Raw genomic sequence first — 15,884 nt, 5'->3', positions numbered from 1 at the left:
ACCCTTAGTTTTTTGGTTATTTTTCATTAAAGTACAGTATATAAAACTCCTTGAGCTGTCCTCGTCTCTGCATCCTGGGGTCCATCCACCTTTCTCTAAACCTTAGCGTGACATCATTAATTCCTCTATTCGCAAGGGACCTACAAGATAATCAACTCCAGAGAAGAAGCTCATGATGTCTATATTTTCTTGCAGCTGCAGATAGAAAAATGTGCAAAGAGCAGGAAGGAGGCAATAAACTAGAAAAAAAGAAGCAGCTGACAGTGTGGGAGAGGGAATTGCTGACTAGAAGACATCGCTGTGGACATTATGATCACTTATTAACAGAAAATTACACAGAAGATCAAAGATGCTACAGAAACTACTAATTTCCCCCCTGACTTGCTCCAAGAGGTGGTGGAAATGTTAACCCTTTCATGTGCATGAGACACGCTGAAAATCTATATGCAGGTATGTTTTATTGTAAGTGAAACCTCTCATATTAAAATGCCTATTTGACGTGACCCAGGCAGAACAAACGCCCCATATGTGAACAATTTACAATGACAGATGAACACACGACTCCTGGCCAACTAACAAAACGCGAGTCCAGACGCTCATTGAGTGATAGCGGGACGGCCAATCACACGTTAGCAAACAGCAATCACTTTATGGGCGTTCTAAAGGAAACAGCCGTTTTCCGCTTGGTCCTCGTGTCTCTCCATTTTTTTCTATAGGACAGTACAAAACTGTTTTTGGACGATAAAAACCGCAGAGGATCAAAACTGCCGTTTGAAAAAGTGCAGGTGCTTGGACGTACTGTAAAGCCCATCCCCGCTATGCAATACATTAGACAATACTGACCCATGCTGTAGAAAACAAGCACAATCAGACGGTGGGTCCTGTAAATTTAAATTACGGTGGAACCTTTGTCAGCCAGAAGGTCCGACTCTTAACCAAATCAAATTTTCTCATAAGAAACAATGTAAATCCAATTAATCAGTTGCCGAAAGCCAAAAATGTAAACACAAAACACATTTTTGTAGTTTTACAATTCTAGTTTTATATACCAATGATGAATGAAAGGGATAAATGAACATTTAAGGTTACTTTTATCTTCATTGAACACCTGTTTCTTGACGTGGCTGAAAACAGGAAGATGGTGGTGGTCGTTGATCTCGCTGCCACATTGTGTCTTTGAATAGTCACGTGTTCAATCAAGGTAAAAGTAACCTAAAATGTTCATTTATCCCTTTCAAGCATCATTTATTTGCACTTAGAATTGTTTTATGCATGTAAAACTACAACTGTAAAACTATAAAAACGTGTTTCGTGTTCACATTTTTGAGAGTTATAGACGGGGACGTTCAAAAACGTTGATGACATGTTCTTTAGCAGTCCACACTGGACGCTAGGTGTCAGTAATGTTACTGTCATGTTCAGTGAGACACACGATCACCAGACTTCATTGCCGGAACAACAGGCTTTTATTGCAGGTTTGAATTATCTCACAACAGGCACAATTATCCCTAAAAAAAACACGGCTACTGTTGCGGCCATCGCCTGCGGCAAGCTAAAATTCAACTCACTTCCTGTCCGTGACATTGGAACACATTTACAGCAACACACACGAGTACGAGTCTCATTTGGCTTATTTTTTGTTATTATGTCTACTATATTGGGTAACACCAGGTGACTGTAGGGGTGTTATTACGTGTATAGAGGGCTCTAGAATGTTTTTAAAAAAGCATTTGCAAGGTCATAAATAGACTTTCTATAATCTACAAAATATTTCACTGTACAAAACATTTTCTATATGTTCACCATCCCTCAGAATTCTGTTAGTGTTTCATATGAATGTAAAGTTTAGCTGTGAAATAATTCCTGAAGTGAAGCTTTTCAAACGGAATGAAGAACTGAAGTTGGAGGTTTAAGCCTGAAAGTCAATAGAGGTGAAGTTCTGCGGTTTGACAGTGAAGTTGTAATGTCCAATGCGATTCCTTTGATAGTAGAACAGGCAGGCGAAACCAAGGATTAAGAAGAGCACCAGAGCAACTCCAAGGCAGGATAGTCCAATGAGATGGATTTGATCATTTATATCCTCCAGAGGCACTGGTCAGAGAATTAGAAATTCAATTAATTAAAAAAAACAAGACATCATATCAGTGGTCAGTTGCAACATACAGTGGAACCTTGGTTAGCGTCATTAATTCGTTCCAGAAGGTTCCACTCTGACCAATTAATCCGTACAGTAAAACCAAAAATGTTCCAGTAGTTTGACATGCAGATAACAATTCAAAATGCATATCAATACATATAAATAACGAATGAAAAGGATAATTGAGCATTTCATGTTACTTGAAGATGTAATTTTTGATGTGACCGTTCCCAAAGACAGGATGTGATCAACACAGACACCACCTGTGTATTTTGCCATGAGTTGCTCCTTAAATTTCTCACCTCAGTAGCCCAAAATGAAACCACAGAAAGTTGCAAGTGCTGGCATTTTGATGAAAAAGGTGAGAAACACAACTGAATTCCAGAAATAATTCAAGAAAAAGGTGGTGCTCTCGCTGCCACATCTTGTCTTTGGGAACAGTCACGTCAAGATTTAATGTAAAAGTAACCTTAACAGTTCATATATCCCCTTAAAAACGTGTTTTTTTTTAACATGTTTGAGAGTCAACGGCTGATGACTAGGCATAGCTGACCTCCAGTTAGCTAGCTAATAGGATACTAACAAGGAAAGATGCTTTGCAATTAAAAACAACATTAACACAGTTGGACTTGCGCAATGTAGTAATAACATGTGAAGACGTGCACCATATTGTACGCTAATCAGAGAATGCATGCAAAATTGTGGCGGAAATAAAAAATCGTATGCAAAATGTGTGTTTTGAAGTTCGATTTATTAACATACAGTTTATAAAACTTTGCCAAAATATGGCGAATTAAAATTCAGTATAGAAAATTGCACAAAAATTCAGCGCAAATAAATCTGTTGCTTCAAAACTCAGAGACACTTCAGGTAACTTAACAATGACGCAATCGATCGTGTCTCAGAGCCGGCCAATGAGGTATGAGGTTTGTAGTCATGTGACCCAAATCTGACAAACCCGGAAGAGTATGTGTGTTTTGAAACAATGACTTTTAAACAATGAGTTTAGAGTATTTGCGCTACATTTCTTTAAATGCATTTTCATGCACGGTGGCCTAGTGGTTATCATGTTGGCCACAGAGTCAGCAGATCGGGAAGATCTGGGTTTGAATCTCCGTTGGGCATCTCTGTGTGGAGTTTGCATGTGCTCCCCGTGCGTGCGTCGGTTTACGCCGGTTTCCTCCCACATTCCAAAAACATGCATGTTAGGTTAATTGGCGGCTCGAAAATTGCCCGTAGGTATGAATGTGCGTGTGAATGGTTGTTTGTCCAGGGTGTACCCCGCCTCTTGCCTGACGTCAGCTGGGATCGCATACCCGCGACCATAGTGAGGATAAGCGGCATATAAAATGGATAGATGATGATGAAACATACACATTTGCTTATTAATTTTTAGTCATACAATCCACACTTTGACATTTAAAACATCAGTACAAATAAAGCCTATGCTTCAGAAACTCACAGAACCACTTCCGGTAAATTAAGACTGAAGCATATCGATTGTGCCTCACAGCCAGCCAATCAGGTATGAAGTGCGTCGTCACATGACACGGGTCTTACAAAAACCGGCTATCTGTGTTTTTTGAAACATCAAGTTTAGCGCTGTAGTGACGTGTGCCGTTAAGAGATGTTTCCAAAGATTAAGGCTGAAGGCTGTGCTTGTGACTTGCAATTCTCTACTAAAACGCTAGCGGGCAGTGTTTACCTGAGGGTGAGCAACCACAACTTTTGTTGACAAGCTATATAGCTGGCTGTGTAGTAGTAGTGTACAATGGCAACTGAAGCAACATCCAGGTCGTTGTTATAGATATCAGTGCAGAAGATAAAGTTGATCACCCCAACTCAACATGAAATCCTGCACTCACCCTCCTCAGACTTGAGCAAAGGCCCGCTAGAACCAAACGCTCTTCCTATGGTGTTTGAAGACCAAGCTGTTCTTTGCACACAGTCCTGAAACAACAGCGCAAGTGAAATGAGGTCTCAAACGACAAAAAAAGGCAAACTATAAATGCAAAACACTCACGGGAACGCAGGTGTCAGATCCTATCTGCATGCAAATTTGAACTTGGCAGTGCAGATATATCAAATTGACACTGACGAAGGAGAATATCCTCACAGACACGCGAGATGTACTGGAGTTCCCGTTCATCAACACGTCGGTGTACGTGTTGAGGGCACATCTGTAGAATACATGCATCTGATTAAACTATCCCATGTGGTCACTTTGCCTGTGCTATAATTAGGGATGTCCGATAATATCGGCCCACCGTTATTGCATAAAAATGCGATATCGGTAGACATCGGTATCATATTTTTTTCCCAATAATGAAAACGGATATTAAGAAGATTGACATTTTAATGTTCACATGGCCAGTATGATACCACAGTTTGTTCACATACGGTGCAAGCCCAGCTCCTTTACGCTTTCCGCAAGCTCTTGTTCCTGGCTGCTCTGACTGTCCTGAAGTCAGCTAGCTCCTCACGTCAGCCTCTGGGACGCAAGCGCTTAGCCATTCAGTGAAGCACAAATGTGAAGGTCTTGACGTTCTTGCCAGCTCGTCGATCTTGCTCAGTAGCAACTTCATGTTTCCCATGATAATAGAAGGTACCAAAGGCTTGAATCTCCACTTCTTTGCTAGCTGCTTGACTTTCATCTTAGCCCCGGCGTGGCCGCCTCGATATCAGTGGGTAGACAAGGAATCGCACCGATGCCAGACGTCGCTCTCATTGCACAAAAAAATGTGCTTGAATAAACAAACAGGGCTGCTTGAAAGGCAGCCACTCGTGGCGGCGGTGTTACTTGCATGACGTGCATACATACATAGATAGATACATAGGTAGATGGATAGATGGGAGATAAGAAAATAGAATAAGAACACATGAATATGGAACAGATCACATCAAATTTGTAGTGCACTATACATAATAGATAATAAAACATAATAATAATTATACATAATAACATAATAAGTCCAGTCCAGTCCTTCCACGACAGGAGATACAGTATGGGATGTTACACATATCGGTATCGGTTGATATCGGAATCGGAAATTGAGAGTTGGACAATATCTGCATATCGGTTATCGGCTAATTAAAAACATAATTTTGGTCCGTAAACATGAGCGCTCTGGCAGAAAAACACGCGCGGTGCGCAGCGCAAGAATCCAGTGTGGGCCTCGTGTTTGCCTGAGGAAGGATAACATCACTTCTTAGTTAACTTTTTACACTTCTTTATGTCTCCCAAGCGGCAGTGCGCCAAAGAAAAGGAAAGCCATCACCATTGAAGTGAAAATGAACATTCCTAAAAAGCTCAGAGGAGACACGGCCAGCCAATGTTGGCCCCTCTTTTGGTCCCAACCACTCTGCTAGAGGGGTCATGGGGTCCGTGCACTGTTACAAGTAGAAGAGGAGGTAAATATCCCAGAAATGTTCCCTTATTTTTGGTAAGACATTACTTGAAATGGTACGTGAGTGGTTAATGCCCAACATTCATTCATACACATTTCCACCTATCTTACCTGTTGTCTAGGAAGAAGTAGCGTTCATTGTCAGCCGGATTTGGAGTGGGGGTGGCCCAGCACGAGGAGATGACCACTTTGATCTGGTCTGCTGATGTATTCATGCTGACCTGCACCACCACAGCCTCCTCTGGTGATAAAGTGTAGTTGTAGGGTAAAGGCACAGTACCATTCAACAGCTGCACCGTCACCTGGAACAACCCGGAGCCTGTGATCACATCTTTGATCAGGTTGTACCTGGAATAGCAATGACAAATGAGACATCAAACAACTGCCCTGCAATACAAAAATAGGGTAACACTTTTCTGTATAATAAGATACACAAAATAGTAGTGAATGAGGAAAGAACCTACCTAACCCTAACCACTACTCATTAGTTACCAATTAGTTATTCATTAGTTCCTCAGTAACTAGTCTAAATTGATGTGCCTTAGTCATTAGTTCCCCGTTAGGTCTTCCGTAAGAACTGCATTTTTGTGTACCTTCTTGTAAAGTGTGACCCAAAAATAGTATTACAATATTGGTGTACAGGTTGACCATATTTTGATTACCAAAGCCAGAACCCTCGTCCTGGCAATTACATACTCAAATGATACTTGAAGTTTGAAGACTGATTTGACAATTTCAATACATTTCATGTATGCCCCCTCTGTATGCAGTTTTTTGTTATATTACAAAACTACAATCATAACCAAAGGCACAAATTCCAAAAGGGAGAACTTTCAAAAACCAGCACAAAAATCATTCCAAAAACAGAATGACACATCCTGAAGTCAAATGTTGACAAGGGAAAATGTGTCCTCAAAAGTCGAAAGAACTTGAATGGGCGTTGTGCATGATGACCCCAACTTTACAAGACTTCAACTCCGTTGCATGTTTTGCTTTTTCTTTGGCTTTTTGCAGCTTTTTGGCAACACTAATTCAAAACAAAGTCTACACTCTCGGCAGGGTCTTTGAAGGTGCATGGGAGTTTGCCCAACCAGTCCACGTGTTTCGTGGACTCGGAGAAGGCATTCAACTGTGTTCCTTGAGGAATCCTGTGGGGAGTACTGCGGGAGTATGGGGTACCAGGTCACCTAATTCAGGAGGTTCGCTCCCTGTATGAGTGATGTCAGAGCTTGATCCACTGGCTGGCTGGGATGAGAATGAGCACCTCCCTGGGGAGATGTTCAGGGCACATCCGACCTGCAGCTCGGGATCTGCCGGGAGGAGCTGGATGACGTAGCCAAGCAGAAGGAAGTCTGGGCTTCCCTGCTTAGGCTGCTGCCCCCCCGACCCGATCTCAAATAAGCAGTAGAAGATGGATGGATGGATGGACAAAACCTTTATAGCTTTGCTATGCACATCTTACAGGGAGTATTAGTAGTACAACTCGTTTGCAACAATGCAGAGTAATCATAAAAGTGAGGAAAGCATACCCCATGGAGCCAAAGTCAGGGGACATGAGCATGCTCCTCATGTACGTGCATATAATGGGAACCTCCAGGTGCAATGTGGGTGCCTCCAGTGTTCCGTTGGGTGTATTGTATGGCTCCATGGTGTTGAACAGGGTTACAGAGGCCATGTAGTAGGTGTCATTCTAAAATACAATAATAGCAGTCAGTCACTGTCATTACGTCAACCTCTTTAGCTCAGAGACAAAGCTACAGGCTGAAAACATGTCAGATAACTCACTTGGACAAAATTTGTGACACACATCATGTCATTCCACTCCACAGTCAGCTGAGCATGGCTGACATTGCCCCCGGTGTTCCTGCATTCCTGCTGGCCCAGGTACAGAGTGCTCTCCCTGATGTTGTTGTTAACTAGAAAGTCTCTAGCGACTGTCACTGTGATGCCAGTGACTTTGCAGTCCACTGAAATATCATCCAGCACTGAACTCATTATAGCATTGGTGGCTGGGTGTTCGGCAATGGCAGTTGTAGTGGTTGGCATTGAATGAGAGGTTGTTGCTGGTGCAGTAGTGGTTGTTGTTGGTAGACTGGTGGTAGTTGATTCAATGGTTGTGGGAGTTGATGCAGTAGTGCTCCTTGTTGGCGCACTGGTGGTAGTTGGTTCACTGGCTGTGGCCGTTAGTGCAATAGAATTAGATGTTGGTGTAGCGGATGTGGAAGCAATCATGGCCGATGCATTGGAGAGGGTTGTTGCTACATAAGTTGTTAGTGCAGGAGTTGTGGTCACTGAGGCAATAGAAGTGGTTGTTGGTGAAGCGGATGCGGGTGCCATTGCAGTTGTTGATTCAGTGGTGGTGATTGTCAATGCATTCATTGCTGGTGCACAAGTAGTAGTTGCCGGTGCTATGGTGGTTGTTATTGTTGGTGTATTAGTGGTATTAGTTGGTGCATTATTGGTGGCTGAGATTGCAGGGGAGGTTGCCGGTAGGATATTGACGGCAATTGCAGGAGCGTTGATTGCTGTGGTTGACTCTACAGTTGTGTCAATAGCTGGTGCTGGATCAGTTGAGGTAGTTATTTGAGATGATGTGCTAACTAGTACTAATGTGGAAGTCAATGGTAATGACGTTGTCTCCAAGGAAGCTGTACAAGACACAATGCAGTAGTTAAAAAAAGCAAAATACTTTAGATAGAACGTAATCAATCCTCTGTCAAATTCAGGTACATCTGTAGAAAAGATAATGAAAACATCATGAAAAAAAAATTCTAATGAAAATCAAATGCAACCATCAGTAAGAAACTATCCAAAAGCATATAACTATATCTGTTGGTAATCAACTAAAGAGTGACTTCATCAGAAGAAATACAGTGAATCTAATTGAAAGTGCGTGGGGGTCTAGCTCTAGCGCACAATGAGACACTACCTTGACAGGCTCTCCCAGGTCTTTGTGGATTTGTGTCCATAAATCCATCTAGACAAGTACATGAGTAGGAGCCCCAGGTGTTTGTACATGTAGCCCACTGGGAACAGTCATTTATTCCAGGAACACATTCATCAAAATCTACAAAAACAAGCAAACAAAAGTACAAAGTATTTTAATCAGGATTTACAGTACACATTTTGGTGTATGTTCTCTTATGCAGACAAATGCCAACCAAAAGGTGCTTTGGTTAGGTCTCTAGCTTGCTTGCTAGTGGCCGTCTCGACTACCTGCAGGGTAAGAGTTGTGCACTGCAGGGTAACCAATGAATAATAGGAATGTAATGGTGACTATGGTGTTCTTTTATTTGGTTCCTCTCACTGTCTACGCTTTTTGTTTCTGTTGCAAATAGTCTTACTTCCAGTGAGGCGCGGTACTGGGAGGCGCACTTGTAATGACTCGGCAATTAGTGGGACTCTTAAACACTGCAGCAACACCACAGGAGGATGCAGGATCATTACTTTCCAGTTCTACACCAAGACCTGGTCGAAGTCTGACGCCAAGACCGAGTCAGAATCCTACGCCAAGACCTAGTTGAAATCCTATGCCAAGACCTAGTTGAAGCCCTATACCAAGACCGAGTCAATGTCTTAGCCCAAGACCCAGTTGAAGTTCCAAGTTCCACACCAAGACCTAGTCGAAGTCTGACGCTAAGCGCTAATCAAAATCCTACGCCAAGACATAGTTGAAGCCCTACGCCAAGACCGAGTCAAAGTCTTAGCCCAAGACCCAGTTGAAGTTCTGCGCCTAGACCTTGTTGAAGTTCTACGCCAAGACCTAGTCAAAATCCTACACCAAGTTCTACGCCAAGACCTAGTCGACCTAGACAGCTGTGTGTTCGCTCAGGCTTGCAGTTTTCCTGTTCCAGTGCTACGTATCAGTTGTCAGTATTGTACTTGTTTTTTAATTACCCGGTTTCCTAAAGTGCCTCATGGTCCTGTCCCGGCAATCCTTTTGTTCTCCTTCTGTGGGTTTGCCATTTATTGTTGCTATTAGTGCCATCTATGGTTTTCACAGGGCTCTTTTTGCTTTTTTTTAACTTTTGTTAGTATACCCACCTTTTTGTTTTGTACTTTGTATCTGGTGATTTTTTTGGTCGCCCTACATAGACTTAAATTAAAAGACTCTTTCTTGCCATATACACTGTCTCTGACTCTGCATCCTGGGATCCAGCCTACACAAAATGTAAAAGTCGTGGTCAGAATTATCGCTGGTTGGTAGGGAATCGAATGCGCGGGCTGCAAACAAACCCCACTGTAGCCTTGTCAGGAAATGTTAATGTCCTGATGTGGACAGTCATTAATATTATTTTTGGACCGATAAAATATATCTAACATACCATTAATGCTTGTGTTGTTTTCATCCACAGTGTATAGGGAGCTGTTCATCAGGGCATAGAGCAGAGCTGTTGATGTAGTCGTGATGTCCTGGCTTGGACTGGGGCTGAAGATCATGGTAAAGTTGACCACCACGCTACCTGGAGAAAAGCTTCTAATCTCGATTCTCACTTCACTTGAATTCACCATGGCCTTCAGCTCAGGGCTGAGTGAGCGGTAAATCTGCAAGGGTGAAAATGTCGACTGTTACGGTGTTATCTTAGCATTTAAAGAAAACTTCCTCATCCACACCTCTTCTTTAAGGCTTGCAGTGAGGTTTTTGTAGGCCCGGCTGCTGGCGTTTTGCAGGTCAGGAGTGAACGCGATGTTGGTAATTCGAGCAGTGGCGTCAAGAGTTTGAGCTTCTACAGATGAAAAGAAATACAAGTAAATAATAGTTTACATTTCTTTTTAGAAAAGTGCAATGATGATCATTTGATTTTCTAGGAAATTAAAGTTCCTAAAGTGCAGCATCAATAGTTCCTTCTTGTAGCCCTGCTTCCAATCGCTACTGGACCATGCCGGCGTACTGCTTTTGTCTCATCCACTTGTCTTTGTCCTTTTCCGTATTTCCCAAACAGGAGACTTTAACGAGAGTTTTCAAGATAGCTAGCCAGATGCAAGGCTGCACTGTATTTGTCTATGGAGTAGATGCATGACTGTATCGTGAGGCAGTTATACTACCTGTCCCTCACTGAATGTGTTCCGTGTGGGAACTCTGTACGGTACAAATGCGTACACACTGAGTGTACCGTACCGAAAATACAATAAACTAAATAGTTAACTTTTGTTTTGTGATAACTGCTTACCAGTTTTTAGTGCAATATAAAGGACATCTCCTTGGCTTTCGTTTGAGTGGATCTTAACAGTGACGTTGTAGTAGACCCCAGGCTGCAGTTCCTTTATTTCCATCATGGTCTGCTCAGTCGTCCACGTGTCAATAATGTCTGACCCTTCACTGAGAACCACCAGGTAAGTCTGCTGTGTCGGGGTTAGGCTGGACCAATATACACAAAAAGAGGTCCCAGTGATGTTGGCAGACTGTAAGTTGATGATGCCAGGAAGGGCTGCAAAGGAGGAGGAAAGGAAGGATGCGTTATACTCCTGTTGCATTAGCACTGGCGGGTCCAAAACATATCTTACTGACAAATAGAGGTTGTTGGCAGAGGCGGCTCCTTAGTTGAAGTGGTTGGAGCAAAAGTTGTAGAAGGGACAGTGTGTGTGTTCCTCGGAGCGATGAAACTACGCACGGTGCTGTTGACTGTGGTCTGAAGTAAAGTTGAGTTCGCAGAAAAAGGGCAACACGCTGGGGCCTCAGTGGTGGATGACACGGTGATGTCATTTGGTGCTACAGGACAGATGTAAATATTGAAAATGTGAGTTTCTGATGCATGACTATAAATGTCAATTTTGCATATTTAAGCCATAAATGGCAGACAGATGCAGTTAGCAGGATTATAAAAAATTCCAAGAAGCTTTGCAGAGGGGAGGTACATGCCACTGATGTGCAATACCACTTTGATTTGTGCTTAGAAACTTTGACAACTATGCCAACATTGAAGGACTTGAAGGAAGCTGAGAGATTTGTCTGAAGGTGTGCGCCGCGTCGGGCAGCGTGAGCCTCATCCACCAGCCAGCGTCATCTGCCTGATTTTGATGCACATCAAACATCCTAACCTGCGCAATGAGTTCCAGGGTTGCTGGGGTCAACATCAATATAGCCTGTGCGGCAGGCGCACTGGTAGGACCCTGCTGTGTTGTTACATTGCGCCCGAGGAGAGCACTGATGAAGAGCAGGATGTGCACACTCATTCAAATCTACAATGACAAACACGAAGAGGTTAAGCTGGAATTAAAATTGCACGTGCATCCTGTTGGAATGAGCTTGCGTCGTGTTGCTGATTATTCTTTGAATGCCATCTTGTTGCAGACCACTAATTTCTTGAAAAATACTCACAATAAAATAAGACAGGTCATCCAAATGATTCTATAATTAGTAAATGTGTCTTCATGCACAATCAGTATGAATGAGTTGTGAGTAATATATAAGGGGAGGGGGGCGTATGTGTGACTAACTCAGATGTTATTTTCCACCATAGCAGGGACCATCCCAAAAAATAGATGTGGCGAGAGAAGGAAGCTGTGGTGCGACTGAGTCATATTTTCCTGAATGCTATGTTCTCTGCACAAATCACACGTTCAAACCTACACAACAGCTAAGTCATGAGCTGCCTCGCCGCTGCTTGTCCTCCTCACCTTCCACGGTCACATCCGACACCTCCTGTATGTGTTTGAGGAGGACGTGGAGCTTGGCTGTGACGTTGTGCAGTGAAAGATCAATGCAGTCTATCAGCATTGAGGTGGCAGTTCTATATGGATGCACAGGCCATGAGGAGAGGTAATAGACTGGCAGATCAGACTGCAGCGCTCCAGTTACCTGTTCGGGAATGAAGAAAGTGCATGTTAATGCAAAACTACACAACGATATTCTAATAGTGGTAGCAGGTGTGCGGTACCATTGCTTGGACTAATCTTGTGTGGTTGACAAGAGCTCCATCTTTGGATTTCAGTTTCTGGTAATCTGTCTTCACGGTCACTGTTGCATTGAAACGGCATCCACCATTCTCCACGTAATTAGCTGAACCTGAGGACAATTATATATTTTTCAAGTTTGAGTCCATACACTGACATAAAACACACACGGCTAACAAAAGTTCAAATGGGAATATATATATGTATACTATATATATATATATATATACACAGTATATAGAGTGGTGTGAAACAGTGTTCACCCCCTTCCTGATTTCTTTTTTTTTTTGTTCATCCAAGAGGTCATAAAAGAGCCCACAACAACATCCAAAGAACTGCGGGCCTCACTTGCCTCATTTAAGGTCAGTGTTCATGACTCCACCATAAGAAAGACACTGGGCAAAAATGGCCTGCATGGCAGAGTTCCAAGACCAAAACCACTGCTGAACAAAAAGAACATCAAAGCTCGTATCAATGTTGCCAGAAAATAACTTGATGATCCCAAACACCTTTGGGAAAATATTCTGTGATCTGACGAGACAAAAGTTGAACATTTTGGAAGGAGTGTGTCCCATTACATCTGGCGTAAAAGTAACACCGCATTTCAGAAAAAGAACATCCTACCAACAGTAAAATATGGCGGTGGCAGTGTGATGGTCTGAGGCTGTTTTGCTGCTTCAGGACCTGGAAGACTTGCTGTGATAAATGGAAGCATGGATTCTGCTGAAGGAGAATGTCCGGGCATCTGTTGGTGACCTCAAGCTGAAAGCAACTTGGGTTATGCAGCAGGACAATGATCCAAAACACACCAGCAAGTCCACCTCTGAATGGCTGAAGAAAAACTAAATGAAGACTTTGGAGTGGCCTAGTCAAGGTCCTGACCAGAATCCTATTGAGATGCTGTGGCATGACCGTAAAAAGGCGCTTCATGCTGGAAAACCTCCAATGTGGCTGAATGACAACAATTCTGCTAAATTCCTCCACAGCGCTGTAAGAGACTCACTGTAAGTTATCGCAAACGCTTGATTGCAGTTGTTCCTGCTAAGGGTGGCCCAACCAGTTATTAGGTTTTCCAGACAGGGACACATAGATTTGGATTTTGTTTCTCCTTTATCAATAAAAAGTTTCCTTTAAAAACTGCATTTTGTGTTGTCACTGACTTTAAATGTGTTTGATGATCTGAAACATTGAAGTGTGACAAACATGCAAAAAAATAAGAAATCAGGAAGGGAGAAACCACTTTTTCACACCACTGTGTGTATATCCTACAAATTAGCGCTAAATGATATTGTTTACAACTTGACAGCCCTACTTTTACATTTTCCACTAAAAGCAGGGGTCTACCGTAGCTACATCTCTTATGTTGCAGATATTACAATATATTTTAGCACTTTTTTGTTTTATGTATACAATAAAAGAAAGAAAAAAAACAAATACAGCATACTAACTTGCAGCGCCACTGCAGAGAAAGCGACCTGATTTCTCGCAGCATTTTTCCCAGCCTGGACAGTCTATGTCCCAGTCACAGTCATCGCCACTGGAATAAGATCCATTTGCTGCTGGGCAAGATCCAGGTTTAATTGTGAACTCCTCGCTCCGGTTTAAAGCTACAGTCAAAGAAAATAACATGTTACAAGTCACATACTTAGTAGCAACATGGAGATACTAAAAGGTCATTGTACATCAATTTGTACAATGTTCCCATCCTGAGGTGCTGTGATGTGTTGCACACGTACACAGGGCACAGTAGCTTCCAACTTGTACGTAACCATCGCAGCATCTGGTCACCGGCACTGTCACCATGCTGTATTCAGTTTGGTGAACTATTCTGTAAAGTGTCACTGGACATGTCATCCAAGAAAGCCAGCCTCCACAAGGCTTTGTCACAGTATAAGGAACCTTTCGCACGACCAGGGAACTCACAGTGCGGGTCTGATTGTACATACATAGATGGTAGCCAGATGGAGAGAGGATTTCTCCTTGAATGAAATACACAGTGTTAAGTCTCCTTTGGAGGATACCATTAGTGACAGCACAAATTATCCCTAGACATTTCTAGGTATAATATCAATTCTATGTTGAGCCATACCTGTTTGTCCGGTGCAAAGAGCCGGCAGGGCCCATAGCATTGCAGCGACGAGCATCCAAGGCATTTTGTCAGCTTTTAAGTCATTTATTTAACGGCGACATCGTAGGTGCATGTTTCTCATTAGGATTATGCCAACTCACCGTTAGGTGTACTCAAATCCTTAGGGGGTTTCTTAGCGCCCACCCCTCCCTTACCTCTCACTCAAGTATCACAAAAACACAACAGCCAGCAGGTTTTGAGTATATTGGAGTTTTATTAATCAGTGTAGTCGATTGATTTGTGCAAGAAAGGTACACTATATTTGCATATCTCATGGTACCTGTGTATTGTGCTCAAGCTTTTTTTTAGAGCTTTTTCTTATTCTAATAATAGCCGGGTCTTATTTTTATTTTTTTTTTTAGAATTGCAAAGTCTCTGCTTACAATTTTGGTAATGTTAGACAAGTAAGCATGTGTTAACACCCCGGGAGACAGTGTTGGGGAGAAACAAGTGTCCCCAAAGATGTGGTTTCCACGCAGGTAACCATGGCTACTTGCTCGACTACTGACACTAACAGCTTGCGTTCACCTTTAATGTCATGTGACATGTGACAAAACCTCCATGTGACTTTCCCATATACAGTTCAGTACATGTCATTCTAGCAAGACTTAAAATTAAACCCATAAAAACATCAGTGTCACAAATCCAATTCAAAAGGTTCATGGGCACTGTATTCTGAATCAGCATAATGATGAAACATAACAACGTTCTCTAAGATGTGCCTGATTAAACTTACTACTCTCATTAGGGCGATTTGACTTGCTGCAGCTGAAATCCGTAGTGTGTGTGGGAGGTGTGGGGATTCGAGATGGGGAAAAATTAGGTTACGGAGACGTCTTCATCAAATCAGAAGTCGACTGAAGTACAGTTTTATTATATGCAGCAAGTCATACATGAGAAAAATGAAGACTGTAAGCATTAGTCGTGGTGCAATCAGTGCAGCACCTTATTGCGTCACATGACGGTTGCCAAGTAATGCTGCTGACGGGAACAGGCCTGCAAGCGATGATAAACAAGTAACCATGTCCCCACTGATGTTATGACACAAGCCTACTGACATGTTTTTGTGACTATTAAAAAACTAAAAACTAACTTGAAACTAAGGGTGCACAATAATTATTGGACCAATAATTGATATGAGGGAATTTTGACATCGTACCAATAAATCCGATAACTTTAAAAATGCCGCAGAAAACACTCCAGTGAGGCACGATTACTCATACTGTGCGGGGGTTGAGCAAATCAAGCGCTCCAGTTTTCTGCTGCCTGTGACGTTAACGGCCTTTCGTAACCTCCCCTGAGCTCACTTGTAAACAAA

General features: G+C 42.5%; 1 protein-coding gene across 2 annotated transcripts; it reads right to left on the bottom strand.

Moving 5' to 3' along the window:
- Positions 1 to 1,592: 1,592 nt before the first annotated feature.
- umodl1 (uromodulin-like 1) lies at positions 1,593 to 14,669 on the bottom strand. Of its 2 annotated transcripts, XM_054755344.1 has the most exons (17): positions 14,528 to 14,669; positions 14,175 to 14,417; positions 13,887 to 14,045; positions 12,423 to 12,550; positions 12,163 to 12,343; positions 11,584 to 11,724; positions 11,054 to 11,254; positions 10,716 to 10,973; positions 10,159 to 10,271; positions 9,870 to 10,089; positions 8,474 to 8,611; positions 7,330 to 8,192; positions 7,074 to 7,234; positions 5,656 to 5,892; positions 4,161 to 4,317; positions 4,003 to 4,087; positions 1,593 to 2,091 (listed from the first exon to the last, which is right to left on the bottom strand). In XM_054755344.1, exons 1-17 carry the CDS (start codon positions 14,589 to 14,591, stop codon positions 1,910 to 1,912), a joined length of 3,531 nt encoding a protein of 1,176 aa, XP_054611319.1. In that variant the 5' UTR covers positions 14,592 to 14,669; the 3' UTR covers positions 1,593 to 1,909. The 2 variants fall into 2 exon arrangements, with proteins under 2 accessions (XP_054611319.1, XP_054611320.1); XM_054755345.1 differs by lacking the exons at positions 11,054 to 11,254; positions 11,584 to 11,724.
- Positions 14,670 to 15,884: the final 1,215 nt, after the last annotated feature.

This window comes from Dunckerocampus dactyliophorus, chromosome 16, assembly GCF_027744805.1.
Source record: "Dunckerocampus dactyliophorus isolate RoL2022-P2 chromosome 16, RoL_Ddac_1.1, whole genome shotgun sequence".
NCBI lineage: Eukaryota > Metazoa > Chordata > Actinopteri > Syngnathiformes > Syngnathidae > Dunckerocampus > Dunckerocampus dactyliophorus.
The sequence above is the reverse complement of the archived record's forward strand: the minus strand, read 5'-3'. Positions and strand labels throughout refer to the sequence as shown.

Bases quoted from the DNA above. Each gene is read 5' to 3' on its own strand.
- umodl1 (XM_054755344.1), bottom strand. From the start codon at position 14,591: ATGCCTTGGATGCTCGTCGCTGCAATGCTATGGGCCCTGCCGGCTCTT. The intron at 12,344-12,422 runs GTACCGCACACC...ATTCCCGAACAG, and splicing joins CAAGATTAGTCCAAGCAATG to GTAACTGGAGCGCTGCAGTC. The intron at 4,088-4,160 runs GTGAGTGTTTTG...CTGTTGTTTCAG, and splicing joins GATCTGACACCTGCGTTCCC to GACTGTGTGCAAAGAACAGC.